Source organism: Saimiri boliviensis, chromosome 3 (genome assembly GCF_048565385.1).
Source record: "Saimiri boliviensis isolate mSaiBol1 chromosome 3, mSaiBol1.pri, whole genome shotgun sequence".
In the NCBI taxonomy this organism is placed as follows: Eukaryota; Metazoa; Chordata; class Mammalia; order Primates; family Cebidae; genus Saimiri; species Saimiri boliviensis.
Window position 1 is genome coordinate 102,029,061 of NC_133451.1, and position 22,075 is coordinate 102,051,135.

General features: G+C 41.7%; 1 protein-coding gene across 1 annotated transcript; it reads right to left on the reverse strand.

Annotated features, from left to right (window-relative positions):
* Window positions 1-992: 992 nt before the first annotated feature.
* On the reverse strand, window positions 993-20,026 carry PLA2G12A (phospholipase A2 group XIIA). The gene is made up of 4 exons (XM_003929548.4): window positions 19,571-20,026; window positions 7,475-7,551; window positions 6,341-6,506; window positions 993-2,341 (listed from the first exon to the last, which is right to left on the reverse strand). Exons 1-4 carry the CDS (start codon window positions 19,776-19,778, stop codon window positions 2,223-2,225), a joined length of 570 nt encoding a protein of 189 aa, XP_003929597.2. The 5' UTR covers window positions 19,779-20,026; the 3' UTR covers window positions 993-2,222.
* Between the last annotated feature and the right edge of the window lie 2,049 nt (window positions 20,027-22,075).

The window sequence follows — 22,075 nt, forward strand, 5'->3', positions numbered from 1 at the left end:
TACAAGTTTAAAGTTACCTGGACAAGTATTTCAATAATAAATATTGATAAACCATTAAGTTGTTTTTAAGACAGAGTTTCGCTCTGTTGCCCAGGCTGGAGTGCAGTGGCACAATCTTAGCTCACTGCAACCTCTGCCTCCTGGGTTCAAGTGATTCTCCTGCCTCAGCCTTCCGAGTAGTTGTGACTACAGGCATGTGCCACCACGCCCAGCAAATTTTTGTATTTTTAGTAGACGGCATTTCACCATGTTGGCCAGCTGGTCTCAAACTGCTGACCTCAAGTGATCCACCCGCTTTAGCCTCCCAAACTGCTGGGATTACAGCATGAGCCACTGCACCCAGCTGATAAGCGTTAAGTGTTAATAATGGCTTACAAAACTGTACCTTTTATAAAGCTTTGAAATAAAGTATCAATTGAGAGTTCCAAACATTTAAATGGAATCCCAGTTTGCTCAATTAGCCACAAGGTATACATGTGCCTTGTCTCAGTAGAACAGACCAATTCAAGTTGGATGATACTAGGTTCCTGGCAATGACACATCTCCAAAGTGAGGAACATGGCCCTTTCTCCAGAAAATATTTTTTCTTCTGCCCTGTTCTATCTGTAATGACTTAAAAAGAACCACCTCTCCCTATGGTGTCCTTCTCTAACTTTGAAAGTCAGTTCATCTTAATAACTTTGGCCATGGGTTACCCAAAGGCTACATATGGCTTGAGGGCTGGCACCAGGGAAAGGTTAACAACAAGCAAAGACCAGCCTAGGAACAAAACTGAGCATTCCAAGAGATTGAAAAGTTTTCAACATTCATAGACATCTTCAGAAGCTGCTGAAGTTTTCTGGGATTTGCTCTAAACATACGGTAATAATTTTCAATGTAAATAAGAGATCTATAAAAGGCAGTCATTTATGTCTTGCCTTTTCCATCCCTTTGGCTCCAGTTAAAGGTTTTTTAAAAAGCAGTATCAAGCACAAATTTTAGTAAGACCACAGTTAGTAAAAGGTTACAGTCTTTAAAAAAAATCTATAAGGAACAAGTGCTGGGAAATAAATATCAAAGCACAACAGCAAATAGTGCCTTGATGAATTATATTAAATATATTTTCCTTTATCTCATCAAGTCCATCTTTACTCCAATTTGGCAAAGGTTATAGCAAAATAGGACATTTATCATGTGAGTAGCTCATAAAATGAAAGTGGCTATAATTCTGAATTGTGTTCCCATCACCTTCAAGGCGTATGACATTTAGATATCCCGGGTTTGCTCTCTACGAGTTTATCAGCTGACAGTTCCAATTTTACAACTGGAAAAATGAAAACCTTGTCCTTGTAAGTAGTCCCAATAGAAATGTGACTTACTCAGATGCTCAACGGGCTACAGAGAAACAACAAACATTATGCTGTATTTTAATTACATATGTGTAATTAAAAGAGATAAAACAGCCGGGTGCGGTGGCTCAAGCCTGTAATCCCAGCACTTTGGGAGGCTGAGGCGGCTGGATCACGAGGTCAAGAGATCAAGACCAACCTGGTCAACATGGTGAAACCCCGTCTCTACTAAAATTACAAAAAATTAGCTGGGCATGGTGGCACGTGCCTATAATCCCAGCTACTCAGGAGGCTGAGGCAGGAGAATTGCCTGAACCCAGGAGGCGGAGGTTGTGGTGAGCCGAGATCGCGCCATTGCACTCCAGCCTGGGTAACAAGAGCGAAACTCCGTCTCAAAAAAAAAAAAAAAAAAAAAAGATAAAAAATTTTTAAAAGTCCGTTCCTTCTAGGCTTAAATGTGTATTTAAAATTTCGTAGTAAACAAATACTTGTAAGTGATGCTTTTCCCATATTTCCAAATAAGATAATGTTGAACAGACCTTATAATGAGTTTTACATTTGATCTGTTTTTGGTAAATATAGGTGTGCAAAACTGAGTTATATACTCTTCTTTTCAAAAATTCTCCCTTTAATGAACACTTGTTTTTGACACTGGTCAAGACGTTTGGCATACTAAGGGAGCAGTCTCCAGGAAGATACCTGAGAAGACAAGCGTGCCCTCCCCTTATTATCTCCCTTTTTTTCTTTGAGGTTTTAAGATCAAGATATAAGTTATTTTAAGGTCTCAAAATAATCCTTTCACAAAAATAAGAGAGTTTTATGTCGTAAAAACATTAGTTATTTGTCAAAGGTTATGTTCTTTGGTCTTCTTCCATCACCAGCTGTCAGCATCTCCTAAAGATCGGTTTTTTCTTCATAATGACACCTGCATGCGGCTCGCTGGCTGTCCAGATATGGTTTACAACCTAAATGTATAACACTGTCAAACAAGAGCTCCACTGTTGTTTCACAGGCTGCAAAATAAGAAAATGCGATTACTCTTGGGCAACTGCAAAGCACGGCTCTCTCTTCACCTATGTTACACATTACAGCACAGCGACAAGCACATCCCTAGTGAGCACTGAAATGTATGCTAGATCAAAGTACCGAACTGTCACAGGCCAGTAGCATATTTACATACACACATGTATGTATCTACGGACTTCCAGTTTTAGTCTTGTTATCATGCATCTTATTTTTTGTTTGCATTCAACTGTTCAACCCAATTTTTTTTTTTTTTTTTAAGACAGGGTCTCACTCTGACACCCAGACTGGAGTGTCACGGTGCAGTCACAGCTTACTGCAGTCTCAACATCCTGGGCTAAAGTGATCCTTCCACCTCAGCCTCTGAGTAGCTGGCACTATCATGGCCAGCTAATTTTTAATTTAAATTTAATTTTTAATTTTAAACAGACACATGACCACACCCAGCTAATTTTTTTACTTTTTAGTAGAGATGAGGTCTCACTATGTCGCCCAGGCTGGTCTTAAACTCCTAGGCTCAAGCAATCCTCCTACCTTGTCTTCCCAAAGTGCTGGGATTACAGGCATGAGCCACCATGCCTGGCCCAATTGTTTAAACTAGACAAATATGTCTTTTAAAATAGCACTGATTAATCAGTGTTAACTTTCTTTTTATTTGAAAAACATAATCACTAACAGATATGTCTGATAATACTCTTAAATTTTCATTTCTTGTTGTTGTTGAGACAGAGTCTCACTCTGCTGTCAAGTGCCAGGCTGGAGTGCAGTGGCGCGATCTCGGCTCACTGCAACCTCTGTCTCCTGGGTTCAAGCAATTCTCCTGCCTCAGTCTCCTGAGTAGCTAGGACTACAGGTGTGCGCCACCACGCCCAGCTAATTTTTGTATTTAGTAGAGATGGGGTTTCACAATGTTGGCCAGGATGGTCTCGATTTCTTGACCTCATGATCTGCCCGCCTCAGCCTCCCAAAGTGCAGGGATTACAGGCACGAGCCCGTGCACCCAGCCCTTAAATTTGCATTTTGAGAAAAGATGTTTTATGTGCAGAAGAAACAAAGTTTAAAAATTGAAACCTCAAAACATTTCATTATGGCCAATGGCTTCTGAGGACTGATCATATATCAGTTAAGAGGCGTAAAGTAAATGGAACCCAGTCTCTTTGACCAATGTCCAAATTTGACTGGGGGGCACAGGAGCATAGAAATAAAAAGTATTTTTCTCTAGTCAGGTTTATTTTATCTATTTATTTTTTGAGACAAGGTCTCACTCTGTTGCCCAGGCTGAAGTACAGTGGCATGATCTTGGTTCACTGCAACCTCTGCCTCCTGGGTTCAAGTGATTCTTCCACCTCAGCCTCCTGAGTAGCCAGGACTACAGGCATCTACGTCCGACTAATTTTTCTATTTTTTTTTTTGTTAGAGACAGGATTTCACCATGTTGGCCAGGCTGCTTTCAAACTCCTAGGCTCAAGTGATCCACCAGCCTCGGCTTCCGAAAGTGCTGGGATTACAGGCGTGAGCCACTGCACCCAGCCCCAGCCAGGTTTAAAATTTTTTTTTAAGACTATAAAAGGATAATTTATTTACTTTTCTTATTCTAAGAAACCTGAAACATCCAGGTGAGATTATCTTAATGTGTTACACTTACAGAGCTATAGCACAGACTGGATTTTAGTTATCTAAAAACTTTTCATTTCAAATATGTATGTTAAGGAAGAAACTTTTCATTACGAAATCTTAACATTTTCAAAGTTCTCCAAAAGGCTGCCATTAAGAAACAACCAATCACAGAAGTGCAGAGACTATGACTATTAAATAGGAGGTTACAGGATAATTGGTTTCACATTCTCCTTAAATCAGAAAACAAGAAATAAAAACAAGGCTGTGACTATTAAATAAGAGGTTATGGGCCAGGCGCGGTGGTTCACGCCTGTAATCCCAGCACTTTGGGAGGCCGAGGCGGGTGGATCACGAGGTCAGGAGATCGAGACCATCCTGGTCAACATGGTGAAACCCCCATCTCTACTAAAAATACAAAAAATTAGCTGGGCATGGTGGCGCGTGCCTGTAATCCCAGCTACTCAGGAGGCTGAGGCAGGAGAATTGCCTGAACCCAGGAGGCGGAGGTTACAGTCAGCCGAGATTGCTCCATTGCACTACAGCCTGGGTAACAAGAGCGAAACTCCTTCTCGGAAAAAAAAAAAAGGAGGTTATAAGATAATTGGTTTCACATTCTCCTTAAATCAGAAACAAGAAATTCTATGCTTCAGAAGTTTATAGCTGGTTTACCTTAGCCAAAAGCTGCAAAGGGATACAGAGGCTGTAAATTCAAGATTACCTGCAGCAGAGATTTCTTCCTTGACATGAATTACTGGGATATTAGAATCAGGGTTACAATGCGAGACTATTTGGAGAATATTGTGAAATAGACAGAACACAGATTTTAAAGTCAGTTAGGCTAAATGCTCACTTGGGGCAAGTTACTGTATTCTGAACCTTTGTTTCCTTCCTTCAAAAATGGTAATACCACCTACCTCTTTAGGTTTTTGTTGGCATCAAATGAAAACACGAATAAAGTGTCTAGCACAGTACCTTATGATAAGTGCTTAAAATGTTATTTTCCTTTCCCACCTTGCCTCTTCTGATTGCAGTGTATGGTATGTTCTTTGGCTTGACAGTAGAGAAATCTTGTAACTACTAGTATTTAAATGGTGATTTACTTGTATTTCTACAAATATTTCATTTCATTCTTATGACAACTCTATGAAGTGAGTATTATCATTCTCCTCATTTTAAAAATGACATCAAAGGGCCTTTTCCCTTTGCTAGTTTGGCTTCGTATCACTTCAACATATATATCATGGCAGGGAGTATATATGCTGAGTCCTGTGAGTCCTCTTAGTGAATCACTGAACCTGGGGGTCATCTGGGGACCTACCCAACAGAAGGGAGTGTTAAGTCTTCCAGAAATTCCTACTCCAAATCTAGTGTGTTAAACTCTTTTTTTTTTTTTTTCTGAGACGGAGTTTCGCTCTTGTTACCCAGGCTGGAGTGCAATGGCACGATCTCGGCTCACCGCAACCTCCGCCTCCTGGGTTCAGGCAATTCTCCTGCCTCAGCCTCCTGAGTAGCTGAGATTACAGGCATGCGCCACCATGCCCAGCTAATTTTTTGTATTTTTAGTAGAGACAGGGTTTCACCATTTTGACCAGGATGATCTCGATCTCTCGACCTCGTGATCCACCCGCCTCGGCCTCCCAAAGTGCTGGGATTACAGGCTTGAGCCACCGCGCCCAGCCGTGTGTTAAACTCTTAAATTCACTGGTGGTATGATCCAAATGCTGTCTCTCCAGAATTCATGTTGAAAACTTCACCTCCAAAGTAAGGAAGTAGAAGGTGAGGCCTTCGGAGGTGTTTAAGGTCAAAAGGATGGCGAATATGATTAGTGCTCTTATAAAAGAAGCCCCAGAGAGATATCTAGTCCTCTCCACTAAGTGATGACACAGTTGGAAGGTTATCTTCTACGAACTAGAAGATGCGTCCTCATCCTATACCAAATCTGCTAGTGCCTTGATCGTGGAATTCCCAGCCTCCAGAACTGTACAAAATAACTTTCTCTTGTCTATAAGCCGCCCAGTCTATGGTAGCAGTCCAGACGGACCAAGACAACTGGAATTAGAGTTTCAAACTTTAGCTACTTCAGGTTCTTACATGATGACTGGACATATATTTCAGGGCACAAGGTAGATGAATTCTTCTCTCTCTCGGCCTGACACCCCCACTATCCCAAGGTTTCCTAATGCTTTTTGCTTCTGTGACTATAAATCATTTTAAGTCACAAAATCATCAGCTCCTCACCCCAGAAAATTGAAGTCTGTGTCACAATAGATAATATATGCGAACATTTTCTATTGGTAAATTCTGTACTAAAACATAAAGCATTTGATAAAACTTTAAAAAGTATACTCATCCCCAAGCGGCCAGATCCTTACCCTGAACATGCTGAGTTAGTCCTAGTGTTTTCTGTACATCTCGGCAGATCTTGGAGAGGCAGTACTGGAACTCCTCGTCGCAGTCATTCTTGCTTTTGCCACAGGTCTCATAGCACCTGTCATGTTGGTTGCAGCATTTTGTCAGGGAAGGGATACCAATGTTAAGCTGAAAGAGGCAGTTGGATGGATTACTGTCAATGAAATGCTAAACTCCTCTGCTGAAGTACCGCATTCAAATAGACTAAATGGATACAAATGACAATGACTGCCGTAGAGATAGTTCCAAACTCTGTCTCTGCCTACAAATACTTTGTGTTATAAATCTCCTCATTACACTTACCCATACCCACCCATGTTACTCTCTCAGCCATGCCTCACTGCTCCCTATTCTGCAGCATTAGAATACTCAGTTACCTGTCAGTAACTAACACAATTCCCGTTTGTCCAAAACACAAAATGTAGTTTTAAAAACAGAAAGATAAGGCTAAGTCTATTAAAAAGTCCCCAAGGGCTAGGCAAGTATGATTTTTGGATATTCAAAGTGTTTTGTGGCCTCTTCTTTGAAATAAAATTTACTTTATGTGAAATACCACAGAAAACTTTCCTGTAACTCAAATTTTACTTTTTTCATCTTTAAATACTTCTACATTCCCCAAAGATACTATTATTCTGAATCTATAATTTCAATTAAATAACTTTATATATAAAATCCTTGTGTCTAGGAATCATTCTCATAAACACTTTTTTCCCATAATTCTTGGCTTAGATCCAGCCTTTCCTACAACAACCACACAGCTATCCCACTTGGCCTTGTTTTAATGTAGAAAACATGCTTTATCTATACTTTTTCCCTCTAAGTAGTATTACTTCTGTACTCCAAACTTTTCACCTATGTATGTGATATTAGGAAATATTATTAAAATAGTATTAACATCTATAAGATTCAAAAATAAAACAATTTACTTCATTTACTTTTGTTAGAAGTTTTGCCAGAAAGAATCTAATAAACCTGATCACTATGACGCCCAGCTAAATTATTTGTGTATCTGAGAACATGGTGGTAGTCTTATATCTCCCAGAAGTATTACATGATTTACCAGTCATAAAATTTATCAAATAAAAGACAATATTTACATGAACACCAAACAGTGGAGAGCCACATCCATTCGGTGGGGAGGGTTTATAACCATAACGTGGGAAAGGCTTAGATCCTATAAAATATAAATTGATACCATAATTAATTTTCAAATATGATAAAAATAAAATACATACTCAAAAATGTCCATAATATGCTAGACTAGCCTTAGCAATATTTAGTATTTATTTGGATGCTAACATAAGTGTACATGTCTTTATTCTGATGAGCATTAAGAATGCTAATTTGACTTTTTTTATTTCTCCTGTGGTGAGGAATATATACAATGTCCACATACATACACATACACATATATAGCAGTTCATAAAATGTAATTATTTGTAAACCTATGCCATACAAAACATACAAAAGCTTATCCTGCACTTCTGGAGATTTCAGAGGTCACTTGCCAGATGGGGTCCATATGTATGAAAGATAAATCCACCCTGTTTTCCTGTACATTCCAACACTTTGTATTTTTAGAGCTACGACAGTATCTTCCCAACCTCCCACAAATGCTTCATTGCATAGAAACCTCAATAACCATTAACTAACCAGTTTACCCGGCCAAAGCCTAAGGCTAAGGAAGACAAGGTCATCTGCTGATCATTTAATAACCTTAGTACTACAAGACATTACAGGACCACACACTCTGCCTGATGCCCTCCCACCCAGTCAACCATTTCACAAATATACTCCTTTTCTATCTAAGGAAAAGGTTACCTTTTCCTTAGATACCTGGAGAACTACAGAACTTCTGGGATATCGCAGTTCTAATGAAGTACTTCTAATGAACAGAAGACTTGGAAGGCTAATGTTCCCCAGTTGCATCAAGCGTTCGGTAACAAGGAAAAAGATGACATAATCATAGCAATCTTAAATTTTGAAGGGTACTTCAGAAACATCTCACCTCATTTAATACAGGCTTACCTCAAAGATATTGCAGGTTCAGTTTCAGACCGTCACAATAAAGCCAATATAACAATAAAGTGAGTCAAACAAGGTTTCTGGTTTTCCAGTTCATATAAAAGTTTTGTTGGCTGGGTGTGGTGGCTCACACCTGTAATCCCAACACTTTGGGAAGCTGAGGCGAGTGGATCATGAGGTCAGGAGTTCAAGACCAGCCTGGCCAATACGGTGAGACCTGTCTCTATCCAAAATACAAAAATTAGCTGGGCGTGGTGGCAGGCGCCTGTAATCCCAGCTACTCAGGAGGCTGAGGCAGGAGAACCGCTTGAACCTGGGAGGTGGAGGTTGCAGTGAGTCGAGATCACGCCACTGCGCTCCAGACTGGGCGACAGAGTCTAACCCCAAAAAAAAAAAAAAGTTTTGTTTACACTATACTGTAGTCTATTAAGTACTCAATAGCATTGTCTAAAAAAATCAATGTACAGACCTTAATTTAAAAATACTTTATTGCTAAAAAATGCTGACACAGAGAGACTAAGTGAGCACATGCTGTGGGAAATATGGCGCCGACAGACTTGCTTAATGTAGGGTCACTGCAAACCTTTTAATTTGTTTAAAAAACAACCACAATTATCTGTGAAGTGCATTAAAGCAAAGCACATTAAAATGAAGTATGCTTGTGTAAAAATCAGTTCAGCCTACCAGCCATCTAGTATCTTTTTGAATGTTTCTCACAATCCTCCTATATCAAGAAATAACCTATTCCACTGTTAAATGACATCAACTAAGGCCATCTGCCTTCTTGTAAGTTCTACCCATAAACAATCTTCTGCCCCTTGGGGAATGAGAAAAATAAGCCAACTCCCTATTTTACATAATAATCCTTTCAAATGTTTGGGGCTGCAATTTATCTTTCTTTCTAAATGAGATATTCCCAGGTATTTTACCCTAAGACATGGCAGTTTGCAAATACAACCCCACAGTTGGAAACATAGGATTGACACAAAGTATTCCACCAACTTTCATTTAACTAACATTTATTGGTAGGAGACTTAAATAAAGACAAGGTTACCCTCCAAAAGTAAACTGAGAGTAAAAAACAATGCTTTCAGTAATTAACCATCAAAATAAGTAATTCCTCAAAGTAATGATTGAAAATGGTTTCAGGCCAGCATGGGGGCTCATGCCTGTAATCCCAATACTTTGAGAGGTAAAACTGCCTGAGCCCAGGATTTCGTGACCAACCTGGGCAACATGATGAGACCCTGTCTTCACTTAAAAAAGAAAAAAAAAAAAAAAAAGAACTAAAAAAAAAAATTTTAAAAAGAAAGAGAAAAAAAATGGTTTCAGTGAGTTGCTCAGAAGTTCCATGCTCAACTGAGGTCACCACATACAGCCTCCATTGGGTAGTACAATCTCATGAAGATATAAAGCTACAGTCTGGTAGGGTTTGGTGGCTCAGGCCTATAGACTCAGCACTTTTGGAGGCTGAGGTGGGCAGATCACCTGAGGTTGGGAGTTCAAGACCAGCCTGACTGACATGGAGAAACCCTATCTCTACTAAAAATACAAAATCAGCCGGGTGTGATGGCGCATGCCTGTAATCCTAGATACTCAGGAAGCTTAGGCAGGAGAATCACTTGAACCCGGGAGGTGGAGGCTGCGGTGAGCCCAGATCATGCCATTGTACTACAGCCTGGGCAACAAAAGTGAAACTGTGTCTCAAAAAAAAAAAAAAAAAACCATTAAAAAGGTATAGCCTGCTCTGCCAATGCTAAAGGAACAATGTATACAAAAAGGAATGGTTAAGATGAGTCTAGAAAGGGGAAGGCCAATGACAGCACTTGGTCTTGTTTCTCCAGCCCTGTCCAAGGGGAAAGATTGTTTCTGGACCCTTGCAAGATGAGGGTAAGATGGCTCAGACTATCACAGACTAGTCACCATGATCCTTCAATTCTTATCTGCTTTAGTCTTTCATTCCTTTTTTTTTTTTTGAGATGGAGTCTTGCTTTGTCTCCCAGACTAGAGTGCAGTAGCCTGATTCTGGTTCACTGCAACCTCCGCCTCCTGGGTTCAAGCTATTCTCCTGTCTCAGCCTCCCAAGTAGTTGGAATTACAGGTGTGTGCCACCACTCCTGACCAATTTTTGCATTTTTAGTAGAGGCGGGGGTTTCACCATGTTGGCTGAGCTGGTCTCAAACTCCCGACCTCATGATCCCTCATGATCCACCCGCCTTGGCCTCCCAAAGTGCTGGGATTATACGTATGAGCCACCACGCCTGGCCTAGTCTTTCATTCCTAAGAAAACAGTTTATGACTTGGCTTCCTACTTACAAGGGCCTACAGAGGAAGAACATACTAACCATAAACACTTGGATGTTCAGTGGGCATCGCAACCTGTCCCTCCTGACATTTACCTCAAACTTGCTCCATTCACAGTTCCCTGTTTTCAGTTAATGGTGACTCTGTCCTTCCAGATGCTCAGAGCAAAATGTCAGCCATTTTTGTTTATGTTCTTACATTCTTACACCCCACATTCAATCCAACAGTGTAATCTGTTGACTCAACCATCAAAATATTCAGAATCTAATCACTTCTTACCACTACCACTATTTCCATCCTGCTCCAAGCCACACTGGATTATTGCTATAAACTCCTAACTAGTTGCCCTACTTTGGTTTCCCTGCCCCACACTAACCCCCATAATCCAATCTCAACACTGAGCATGAGTCATCTTATTAAAATACGTTAGAGCAAGTCTTTCTTCTGCTCATAACCTCTCCAATGGCTTCTCATCTTATTGACAGCAAAAGCCAAAGTCTATACAGCCTATAAACCCTGTATAACCTGGTCCTCCCATGATTTCTCTGACCTCATCCTCTTCCTATTCTCTCTCTTCCTTTCTTCCTCAATCCATTCCTCTTTGCTGTTCCACAGACACTGCAGGTCTGCTCCTGCCCTAGGGCCTTCAAACCTGCTCTTACTGAATATGGGTGCTCTTTCTCCTGATAATACATAGTTTCTCTTTTACTGCTATGGTTTGAAAGTTTGTGTCACTCCAAAATTCTGTTGAAACCTAATCACCAAGGTGATGGTATCAGGAGGTGGGACTGTTAGAGGTGATTAGGTCATATGGACATATCCCTCATGAATGGAATTTGTGCCCTATAAAAATGGCCCTGAAGAGCTACCCTTTCCCATCTACCACCATGTGAGGACATAGCTAGAAGGTGCCATCTATATACAAGTAAGTGGATGCATACCAAATACTGAATATGCCAAATGCTCCATCTTGGACTTCGCAGCCTCCAGAACTGATGAATAAACTTCTATTCTTTATAAACCACCTAGTTTAAGGCATTTTGTTATAGCAGCCTGAACAGACCAAGACACTCATCTTCTCAGCAAGTCTTCCCTGACCATACTATTTGTAGCACATATGACCTTCTAACATACTATATCACTAATCTGCTTATTTTATTATGTCTCCCCAGACTAAAATGTAAACAAACTCCTTGAGAGCAGATATTTTTGTGTTTTGAATTCCCAATGCCTAGAGCAGGGCCTGAAATAAGTATGTGATGAATTTTTGCAATAAGTATATGATGAATTAATGAAGAGAAGACTTGGAAGGCTAATTTCCATGCGGTTAGAATATTCATTATAAATGGAGATTACCCATTGAGAAATCCTGCTGTTTACCCTTCAGTCTCTTTTGAGTTTGGTGAGCATTCATCAACCTCCAAAGACTGATCATTTTTAGTTTGTCACATCTCTTTAAAATATGGCACCTAAAACTAAATATTGTAGGGTAAGATGGGCTTAACCTTTTGAGCTGGATAAAGTACGTGTATTAACGCAGCCTAACATAGTATATGTTTCAGCTGTGCCCCATTGCAAACATATATCAGACAGTAGTAAAAAAAATCCTCAGTTCTAAAATGGACTTTTTAATATCTACTGCTAGAGGCTTAGCACTTCTGCGATTTAAGTTTGAGCCTAAACATAAGATTGTATATAAGATTCAGCTTAGTTTCAGTTCACCATTCTCAACTGTTCAGCATTTTTTAAATCTAGAGCGCTTCACCCAATGTTACCTGTTGCTCTCAGACATTCACAAACTTAAGATGTAGGTATTAATCAGGACAGAGGTCCACTACAGATGAGTCCTCTCTCTAAGCAGCCAGGAAGTCATCAAATCATAACCAGTTTTTCTCACAGGAATATCATGAGAAACCATACATTTATCTATGAGTTTCTTTGCCCGAACACACTAGAAACCTCTTCACAGAAAAGGAGAGAGGCTAGATCAGCATTTAATTCTTGGGGAGCCCATTCGAGTTCCTCAAGTTCATCATGAACCTCTCTTTCTTCAGGGTTTTAACAATCAACTGTTTAAAATGTTTAGCAACTTATTTAGAAATACACATTAAATAATGGATCAAGTTGTTAATCTGAAAAAAGTACAACACACCAGAGAATGTTCAAGAAGTCTGGAAACAGGAATAGCGTATTTACAATATATGTTGTACAGGTTAATAACTGGACTGCTTTAAATTTAGAAGTATATCACCCAAAGAAGGTGTCTAGGCCAGGCACAGTGGCTCATGCTTGTAATCCCAGTGGTTTGGGAGGCCAAGGCGGGCAGATCACAAGGTCAGGAGTCCAAGACCAGCCTGGCCAACATGGTGAAACCCCATCTCTACTAAAAATACAAAAAATTAGCTGGGTGTGGTGGCAGGCACCTGCTGTAATTCCAGCTACTCAGGAGGCTGAGGCAGGAGAATTGCTTGAACCCGGGAGCAGGAGGTTGCAGTGAGCTGAGACCACGCCACTGCACTCTGGCCTGGGCAACAGAGGGAGACTCCGCCTCAAAAAAAAAAAGTGTCTAGTGGTTGATGAAAAACATATTGAGTGTGTCATTTGAAAATATAATGTTCATCCTATGTTTCCAACTTTTTAGACACCTTGTACATTCCCCCCTCCCTCCCATCTGTCAGTCTACAGATTTCTGGAACCTTACCCTCTTACATGAGGAGCAAAGATTACCACCCTCAGACAACTGATATGGGCCTAGGGTTTTAAAGGCATGTGTCTCAATTGCCTTTTTTTTTTTTTTTTAAAATCAGAAAAGTATTTCCCTCAATGTACATACAATAGCAGTACTTCTGTTTTTCCTTCCCTTTGTATTTTAGCAAAATCCATAGACTTTGATTTCAAATCTATAAAAACATTCCTAATGCTCTGATGTGTGTAACGATAGTGATACATATGTGTATGCATGTATATACATATATAGGCATTTTCTCATAAGAATTAATTACCTTTTTTTTTTTTTTTTTTTTTTGAGACGGAGTTTTGCTCTTGTTGCCCAGGCTGGAGTGCAATGGCGCGATCTCGGCTCACCGCAACCTCAGCCACCTGGGTTCAGTCAATTCTCCTGCCTCAGCCTCCTGAGTAGCTGGGATTATAGGCACGCGCCACCATGCCCAGCTAATTTTTAGTATTTTTAGTAGAGACGGGGTTTCACCATGTTGACCAGGATGGTCTCGATCTCTTGACCTTGTGATGTACCCGCCTCGAGAAATAATTACCTTTTAATGGGAGAATGATCAGACACAAATGAAGTGAGAAAAACTAAAAACATGTCCACCGTAGGAGAATAAAGAGGAACAGAGATAGTATGGAGGTCAATTGGCAAAAATGAGAATGGAAGTACGAGGAAGTAGGAGACTGCTGTGTCAAACAGGGCTAGTGGTTGTAATTGTCCTCAGGAAAAAAGTTGATAAAAATCAAGTAATAAAGAACCAACACCTACTGTACATGAAAAATTGGATAACACCATGACATAAATGCTGGTAAAAAGTGGCTCCCCAGTGTAAATGGCAAAGGGACATATGTGTTTGGTTTTTTAGTTTCTTTCGAAGCAAACTCCTGTCATTTTCTCAGAGGGGGCCTTCCCTTCCTACCTCATCTAAAATAGCACCCCCTCTCTTTCTAGCATTTACTGACCAAATTAATATTAACATTAGCCAGTTTTTATGAAGAAAGGAACTTAGTCTTGCTCACCTAGAAGATATTTAGCACACAGTGGGTACCCAAGAAATTCTCAGATTAAAGAAATGGGAAAGCATTCTTTGATGAAATTAAAATAATTCTTTATTCACAGCAAAGACTGAAAACTTGGAAGTAATTAGTTTCCTGAGAAATTCTGAAGTATTTTGAAGTTCTAAATTCACCTTTAAATTAAAATAGTTGTTTCTGAACCAGGGAAGTTATATAGACAGTTCTTTTTTTTTTTTTTTTTGAGACAGAGTTTCACTCTTGTAAGCCAGGCTGGAGTGTAGTGGCACAATCTCGGCTCACTGCAACCTCCACCTCCCAGGTTCAGGGAATTCTCCTGCCTCAGCCTCCCAAGTAGCTGGAATTATAGGCACCTGCCACCACACCAGCTAATTTTTTATATTTTTAGTAGAGGCGGGGTTTCACCATATTGGCTAGGCTGGTCTCAAACTCTTGACCACAGGTGATCCACCTGCCTCGGCCTCCCAAAGTACTGGGATTACAAGCATGAGCCAGCACGCCCAGCCTATAGACAGTTCTTTATTAGAGATTAAGTTGATTCAGATACCAATGTTACAAATGTATTAACATTTTAAGTTTTGTTATAGTGTTATAAATGGCTAAGCATTTTAAAAATTAGCATTTCTACTGGTTCCAGATTTTACAAATAAAGCAAAAACTCAATAATGGAAGAAACAAAATCAGAGTCACACCAAAACACCATGATGTGTTGGGGCCACTGTCCTCTAAAATTTGCAAGCAGACACAAACCAAATCCACTGTGTATAACTTCATGGAAAGACTATTCATCAATTTCAAGTTTTGACTTAACAAATAGCTCCTTCTCGATCGTTTTATCATTTACATCGACTGCTGAAATCTAAAGATTTTCGTAGACTGAGACAAACTTGATTGTTTTCCATGTATTTTTGCTAAATTCGATGCAAGTACTTCCAAGTAGCCCAACGGTTTTCACTGGAAAGAATATGAAGACGACAAGCAGAAGAAGTCGTCTGCTGGGTCACACAAAGATCTCACCACCAAGTTTTGTAAGATTCCAACCTACACTCCCAAACACTTGAGACTTTTTAAGTACTCATGATCGTCAATCTCCATAGGGTCCTTATGTGACTTTATTTTTGTAGTCTGTTCACTTTCCTATTTTCCTCAAATCTCCAACATCCCCATTCCCAATTTCTAGAAGAGCAGGCAATCAGGAGAACCTGAACATCCACCCACTTAAATGCATCAGGCATCAGTTATCATATCCGCTACCTGTGCTCCTATTAACAGGGCTATGCTACATGTTCTTGGCCAAACTCTCCATGTATATACTAGAAACCATCCCCTCTCACTTACCCAAGGCTATGACTCCAACAATTCCCTCCCTTATCAGTATTTCTACTCTCCACTGAACCATTCTCAAAAGCATACAAATACGTTATTTTTCCTAATGCCTGAAAACTATTCTTTCCATGGTCTTCCCCATTTCAGTTAATGGCAGTCGTTCCAGATGTTCAGGCCAAAACTGTGGTATTATTTTTGACTTAACTCACACCCAACTTACAAGCCATCAGCAAATCTTTGAGGTCCTTCCTTCAAAATGTATCCAAAATGCAACTACTTCTCATTACCTTTATTGCTACCAACCTGAACAAAATCACCCTGTCTTTTGTCTGGACTCCTGCATGTGTCACCTGCTTTCATTCTAACTCCCCGACCCCCTTGACCCCTTTTGTTCTCAGCACAACAGCCAGAGGGATCCTGTGAAAACATATATCACTGAATGAATTAATGACTTATTCATAATTCTAAAAACATTTACAAGCCAGTTTTGTGTTCTATTTTTCAAAGAAAATTGAAAAGTTTTCTTCCTTAAATCTTCCTTGTTGTCAGTGAGAAAAAAGTTTAAGAAAATAATGATCATCAAATTTATTCCCCTAAATACTTAACTCACTAAACAGAAAGCCTTTTTTCTACCCAAGAGGGGGTTGCCAAAAGTAAGGGAGCAAGTCTCCATAATGCCTGTCCCTTAGGTAAAGCAACGACATGTGCCCTTTATTTGACCAACCTCTTCCTACCATTAACTCAGTCTCTCTTTTTTTAAAGCTCCCTTGATCTGTTTCTTACAACTAAAAACACCCCTTAATCACCATGTTTCTCTAGATTTGGGATTGTTCTGTTTGGTTCTGATTTGCACACCTGAATTCCAAGATACAGGAAAGGCTGAATCATTGTTCGAGGGAAACTGTTCAAGTAACAGCAATTTTTAAATTATATTTACTTTTTATTTTTGGAGAATAAATTCTTGCTCTGTCACCCAAGCTGGAGGGCAGTAGCACCTCTCAGGTTCAAGCTATTCTCCTGCCTCAACCTTCCATGCAGCTGGGACTACAGGTGTGACCACCACCCCATCTAATTTTTGTGTTTTTAGTAGAGATGGGGTTTCATCATGTTGGCCAGGCTGGTCTCAAACTCCTGACCTCAAGTGATCCGCTCACCTCAGCCTCCCAAAGTGCTGGGATTACAGGTGTGAGCCACCACACCTGGCCTAATTTTTTTTTTTCATTGAGATTGATTTACCTCTCAGTATGGTGACTTGGACTTGAAACCACATGTCCACTGAACAAAAAAATTTTCACTGAGGCATATAACATTTCTTAAATTCCCAAATTCCTTTGTGTTTTTTTGTGCCAGAGACCTTCCTCTAAACTCCAAATAGTACATTTTGAGAAGCCTACAGAAGATGAAAAAGACTAAAAAGAAAGATTAAGCCAGGTGAAGTGGGGGCATGCCTATAGTCCTAGCTACTTGGGAGGCTGAGGCAGGAGAATTGCTTGAGCCCAGGAGTTGGAGGCTGTACTGAGCTATGATCATATCACTGCATTCTAGCCTGGGCACAGAGGGAGACCCTGCCTCAAAAATATTTATAAAAAATAAATGAAAGAAGCCGGGCACGGTGGCTCATGCCTGTAATCCTAGCACTTTGGAAGGCTGAGGTGGGTGGATCACCTGAGGTCAGGAGTTCAAGACCAGCCCCGCCAACATGGTGAAACCCCATCTTAAATAAATAAATAAATAAATGAAAGAGATTAAAACAGTATGTTAACAAGACTGGTATTCATTCGACCTCAGGGATGTTTTAAAAGTAAATAAACTCTAGAACCCTGGACTAATAAATCTACGAAGATGACTCCTTCCAAGCCTTCCCTACCTCTGTATATGGCAACTGTATCATTTCTTTGGCTCAGGCCAAAGCCTCCAGAGTCATCCTTGACCGGCCTTTCTCCTCAGGTCTGTTGCATTTGCTATTCCTTCTGCCTGGAATGCTTTTTCTCCAAATTACCACAGTGTCCCCCTTACCACTTGGAGATTCTCTCATCATTCGGCCTTAGCCAAACAACCCATTTAGATGAGTAAGTTGCCTCCAACATGGTCCTCATGTTCCCGGCTCAGACTCGAAACTCCCCTGATTTTACTTATTTACTAGTTAATTACTCATCTCTCCCTCACAAGAACTCAAGCTCCACAGAGATTTTCGTCTGTTTTATTAACTAATGAATCTCAAATTAGAACATCTGACACACAGTTGGGACTTAAACAACTGTATAATGAATGGAAGTGACTAAGTAAAACTATAACATTTGCTTCAAGAAAGGCAATCATGTGATCCTTAAATTATGCACTTAGTCCCCCTAACAAGTTCTACAAGAACGAAAAATATCTTTTTTTTTTTTTTTTTGAGACGGAGTTTCACTCTTGTTACTCAGGCTGGAGTGCAATGGCGCGATCTCGGCTCACCGCAACCTCTGCCTCCTGGGTTCAGGCAATTCTCCTGCCTCAGCCTCCTGAGTAGCTGGGATTACAGGCACGCACCACCATGCCCAGTTGATTTTTTTGTATTTTTAGTAGAGACGGGGTTTCACCATGTTGACCAGGATGGTCTCGATCTCTTGACCTCGTGATCCACCCGCCTCGGCCTCCCAAAGTGCTGGGATTACAGGCTTGAGCCACCGTGCCCGGGCTAAGAACGAAAATATCTTTATCTAGCATACTGGTGGTAACGTTTAGGCACAAATTTAAGAAGCAAGAAACATGCCTCAGCACCTGTTCAGCGCTTTAAAGCATACAGGATACAGTTCATCCTTTACTTCTACTAACATAAAACAAGAAATTATCTTGAAAATTGCAGGGAGCAGGTGGCATCACAGCTTTACATGATATCAGTTCCTTTTACATACAATCAGGTTCCAACCATGAAGTCACTGGATGCCCTATTATTTTCAGCTGCCAGCATTAATGAGACTCTAACCTTGGCTAATCTTATTGGAAACATGATCTCCCAAGTGCTCTGCTAACATTTTCAATTTCCAAATAAAAGTCCAATATTTTTCTGACCTATTAAAATATTTAAGCATTCAAAAATGTGCTACAAAAGAACCATCTCTGCCTGAAGTACTGAGTTGATTAGTACTCATATTGCCACCAAACAAGTTCTCAGATTCAAAGAGAAAGTTCAAAAAATATTAAAAGAGTAAATGAAAATAACTATTAACGTTAACTAACAATCGGTGGGGGGGGGGTCACTGATATCTAAGGAAAGAAGAGTTACGGAACTCTTTCTCAACACTCGAGTACACCAAAAGTCTGTACAAAGGTCGCAAGTTATTTTCTGTGGCTTTGCAGAAAAAACCATCTAATATCAGTTATCGAGAAAGTTAATACGGCATGGTTTTTAAATTCTCAGTTTCGCATGTTCATCCAATTTACAGAAGCAAAAACAGAGCTAAAATCAGTCTGTTCTACTCCATTTCCATGATTCCTACGTCAGTAAGTTCTTGGGCAACTTGGTGCAATTGGGAGAAAAAAGGTTAATTCAGAAACAATGAAAACGGAACGGACAGTACACTCAGGTGACTCTCACATTCTAACAATAGCGGTGCGAACTTGTTCCCTGCTTGCTCAATCACCAGAACGGCAAGGTTCTAGCAGTGGTGAAGCTTTTCCACAGCCGAAGGGCACCGTCAGGGTCCGCCTTGCAGCTGCCACTCACACCCCCATGACCTCCGCCACCCCCATCCCCCGAAAGCACAAGCCCTCGCTGGGCCCGGGTGGCCCCTCACCGTCACTGCATTTATACTGGCAGAGACCGTCCTCGCCTCCCAGGAGGTCCAAGGCGGCGTTCAGGTACGTGTCTATCTTGTGAACGCCGTTCCGGATGGTCTTCAAGGTGGCCCTCCAGTCGGTGGTCTGGGCCTGCTCCTGGCACCTGACAACAGCGGCCGCGAGGAGCAGCAGGAGGATGAGCGCGGGGCGCGGGAGCAGGGCCATCCGCGCAGCGCGGGGCTCTACGGGTCCCCGAGCCCGGCGGCAGGCGCGTCCCCACGGAGCCCCCGGGACGCGCTAGGCAGCGGAGCGGGCCCGGGGCTTGGCAACCGCCGGCTCCATATCCACGCCTCCTTCCCCGCTGGCCCGCAGGGCCTCGCTGGCTTTACGGGAACCGCCTCTGGGAGGCAGCGCAGTCCCAGAGACGCTTCCGCTCACCTAGGCCAGCGACCGTCCCCTGTGCGCCTGCGCCGGAGCGCGGCGGGGCGGAGCGCGGCGGGGCGGGGCGGAGCGCGGCGGGGCGGGGCGCGCAGGGGGTGGGATGAGGCGGGGGTGGGATAAGGCGGGGGCGGGGAGCCGGGGGTGGGAAGCGCGGAGCAGCGGACGGGGCGGGGCCTCCTCGCCTACAAGATTTCCCCGGTTCCCTCACAAGGCCCTCGGTCCTGGTTCACTAGAGAAGTTTAAAAAATACCCAGGCCCAGGCCCCTTTTCTGGGAACCTGATTACTTTGGTCCTAGGTAATAGGACCTCGGACCAGTGGGCGTCGGTATTTTTTAAAAGCTCTGCGGGCGATTAACCGTGAAGCTGGGGTGCAGAGCTAACCTCGGTGTCCTAACCTGACCAGTCGGGGTTTTCAGCACAGTAGCCCCGAGAGACAGACTTTTCTGGTTGTGGACCATATCGGAGAAAGTAACTCCTGTGTTCGCTTGCAGGGAGCGCTGCGAGAGGTCCAGCTGAGTCTGCGGCTGGAAGACGTGGTTCCGCTGGCAACGTGGGCGGAGTCGGGATCTCAGCTCGAGGAGGGCTTTGCCTCCTCGCATCCTCTCCAGGCCTGCGGTGGCCGCGGTTGCGGGAGCCGGATCTGGGAGATGCCAAGCCAGGCCTTGGCAATGCCTGACTCTAATCAGGACTAGCTAGATGCTAGTTTAGACTTTCTGGGAAAAGAAAATGGTCCAACAGTAAAACTCTTCCCTGGTAAGGAAGAAACAGTCGTGTAAACTTAAATATAGTAAAATAAATAAATAAACTCTTAACCAAGGAAATCACTGTTTTCCTACTCAAGGGATTTTGTAACTTGATAGTTCCAGTGACGTTTGTTTCTCTGTACCCACCCTTCTGCCCCAGCATTGTGCAGAAACCATAAATAACTATTGCAGTAGTACTTTCTACCAGTTATAAATACCTGGTTATCTTAGAATCACAGCAGTTTCCAAGAATTTTACAGTAAGATCCAGCGCAACGTTGAAAGTATTGGACAGGCCAGATACGTTGGCTCACTCACGCCTGTAATTCCCAGCACTTTGGGAGACTCTAGGTGGGTGGATCACTTGAGGCCAGGAGTTCGCGACCAGCCTAACCAACGTTATGAAACCCCGACTGTACTAAAAATGCAAAAAATTAGCCAGGCATGGTAGCAGGCACTTGTATCCCAGCTACTCAGGAGGCTGAGGCAGGAGAATGGATAGAACCCGGAAGGCAGAGGGTGCAGTGAGACAGCGCCACTGCACTCCATCCTGGGCAACAGAGGGAGACTCAGTCTCAATAAATAAATAAATAAATAAATAATAAAAATAAAGTATTGGGCATAGGTGTGTCCTTTCTATAAGAATTACCAGTAAGTTCTAGGTTTGCCCTTTTGTGTTTGTTACAAACTTAAGGAGCTTATAATAAATGTTCAGTGCGTAGTTCATAAAAATTTACTGAGTGCATACTGTGTGCCAGGCACTTCATGAATATGATCGGTTAAGTTCAGAACACTGCTTTACAAGGATGCAGCCTTTGGGTAAGTTAGAAACATAGAAAGGCATTCCCCCTCTACCAAAGGGGTAGCCCAACCCCAGGCTGGAGACTGCCTGGACTTGACTCAGCCCCTCAACGAGGAGTCTTGGGCAGTGATTAATTCCTACCACAATGGAGAATGGGGAAGAATGTTCCCTAGAAGGTATTATTATCTTCACCTTTTACAATCAAAGAGTTGAGGTGAGAAGTCATGTGACAGTATCTAGTCCAAACAAAGGCCTCTGTCTTCACAAAATACCAATGATATTTTTATTTTTAAATTTTTAGACAACACATTTCAATGCATTTAAAAAAGGGAATTTAGAATTACTGTCTTAGCTTTCTGGGACATTGGTTTCTGAGCTCCAAAGTATGGAAGTCAGATTAGATTACCTGTGAGATACCACCACCCGAATCCTTACACCAGGCTTAGTTCTTACAAGTCTTCTTCCAGAGAAACTCCCTAGGCCAGGGATAAGTCTTGAAAGAAAGGACAGAATGTTGTAAAATAACCTGGTTCCAGC

What these genes read in the sequence shown, in the direction of transcription:
- PLA2G12A (XM_003929548.4), bottom strand. Translation starts at nt 19,778, where the DNA reads ATGGCCCTGCTCCCGCGCCCCGCGCTCATCCTCCTGCTGCTCCTCGCG. An exon ending in CCAGTATAAATGCAGTGACG is followed by an intron (nt 7,552 to 19,570) that starts GTGAGGGGCCAC and finishes TATATTTTATAG; the next exon opens with GATCTAAGCCTTTCCCACGT. An exon ending in ACTAACTCAGCATGTTCAGG is followed by an intron (nt 2,342 to 6,340) that starts GTAAGGATCTGG and finishes CTTATTTTGCAG; the next exon opens with CCTGTGAAACAACAGTGGAG.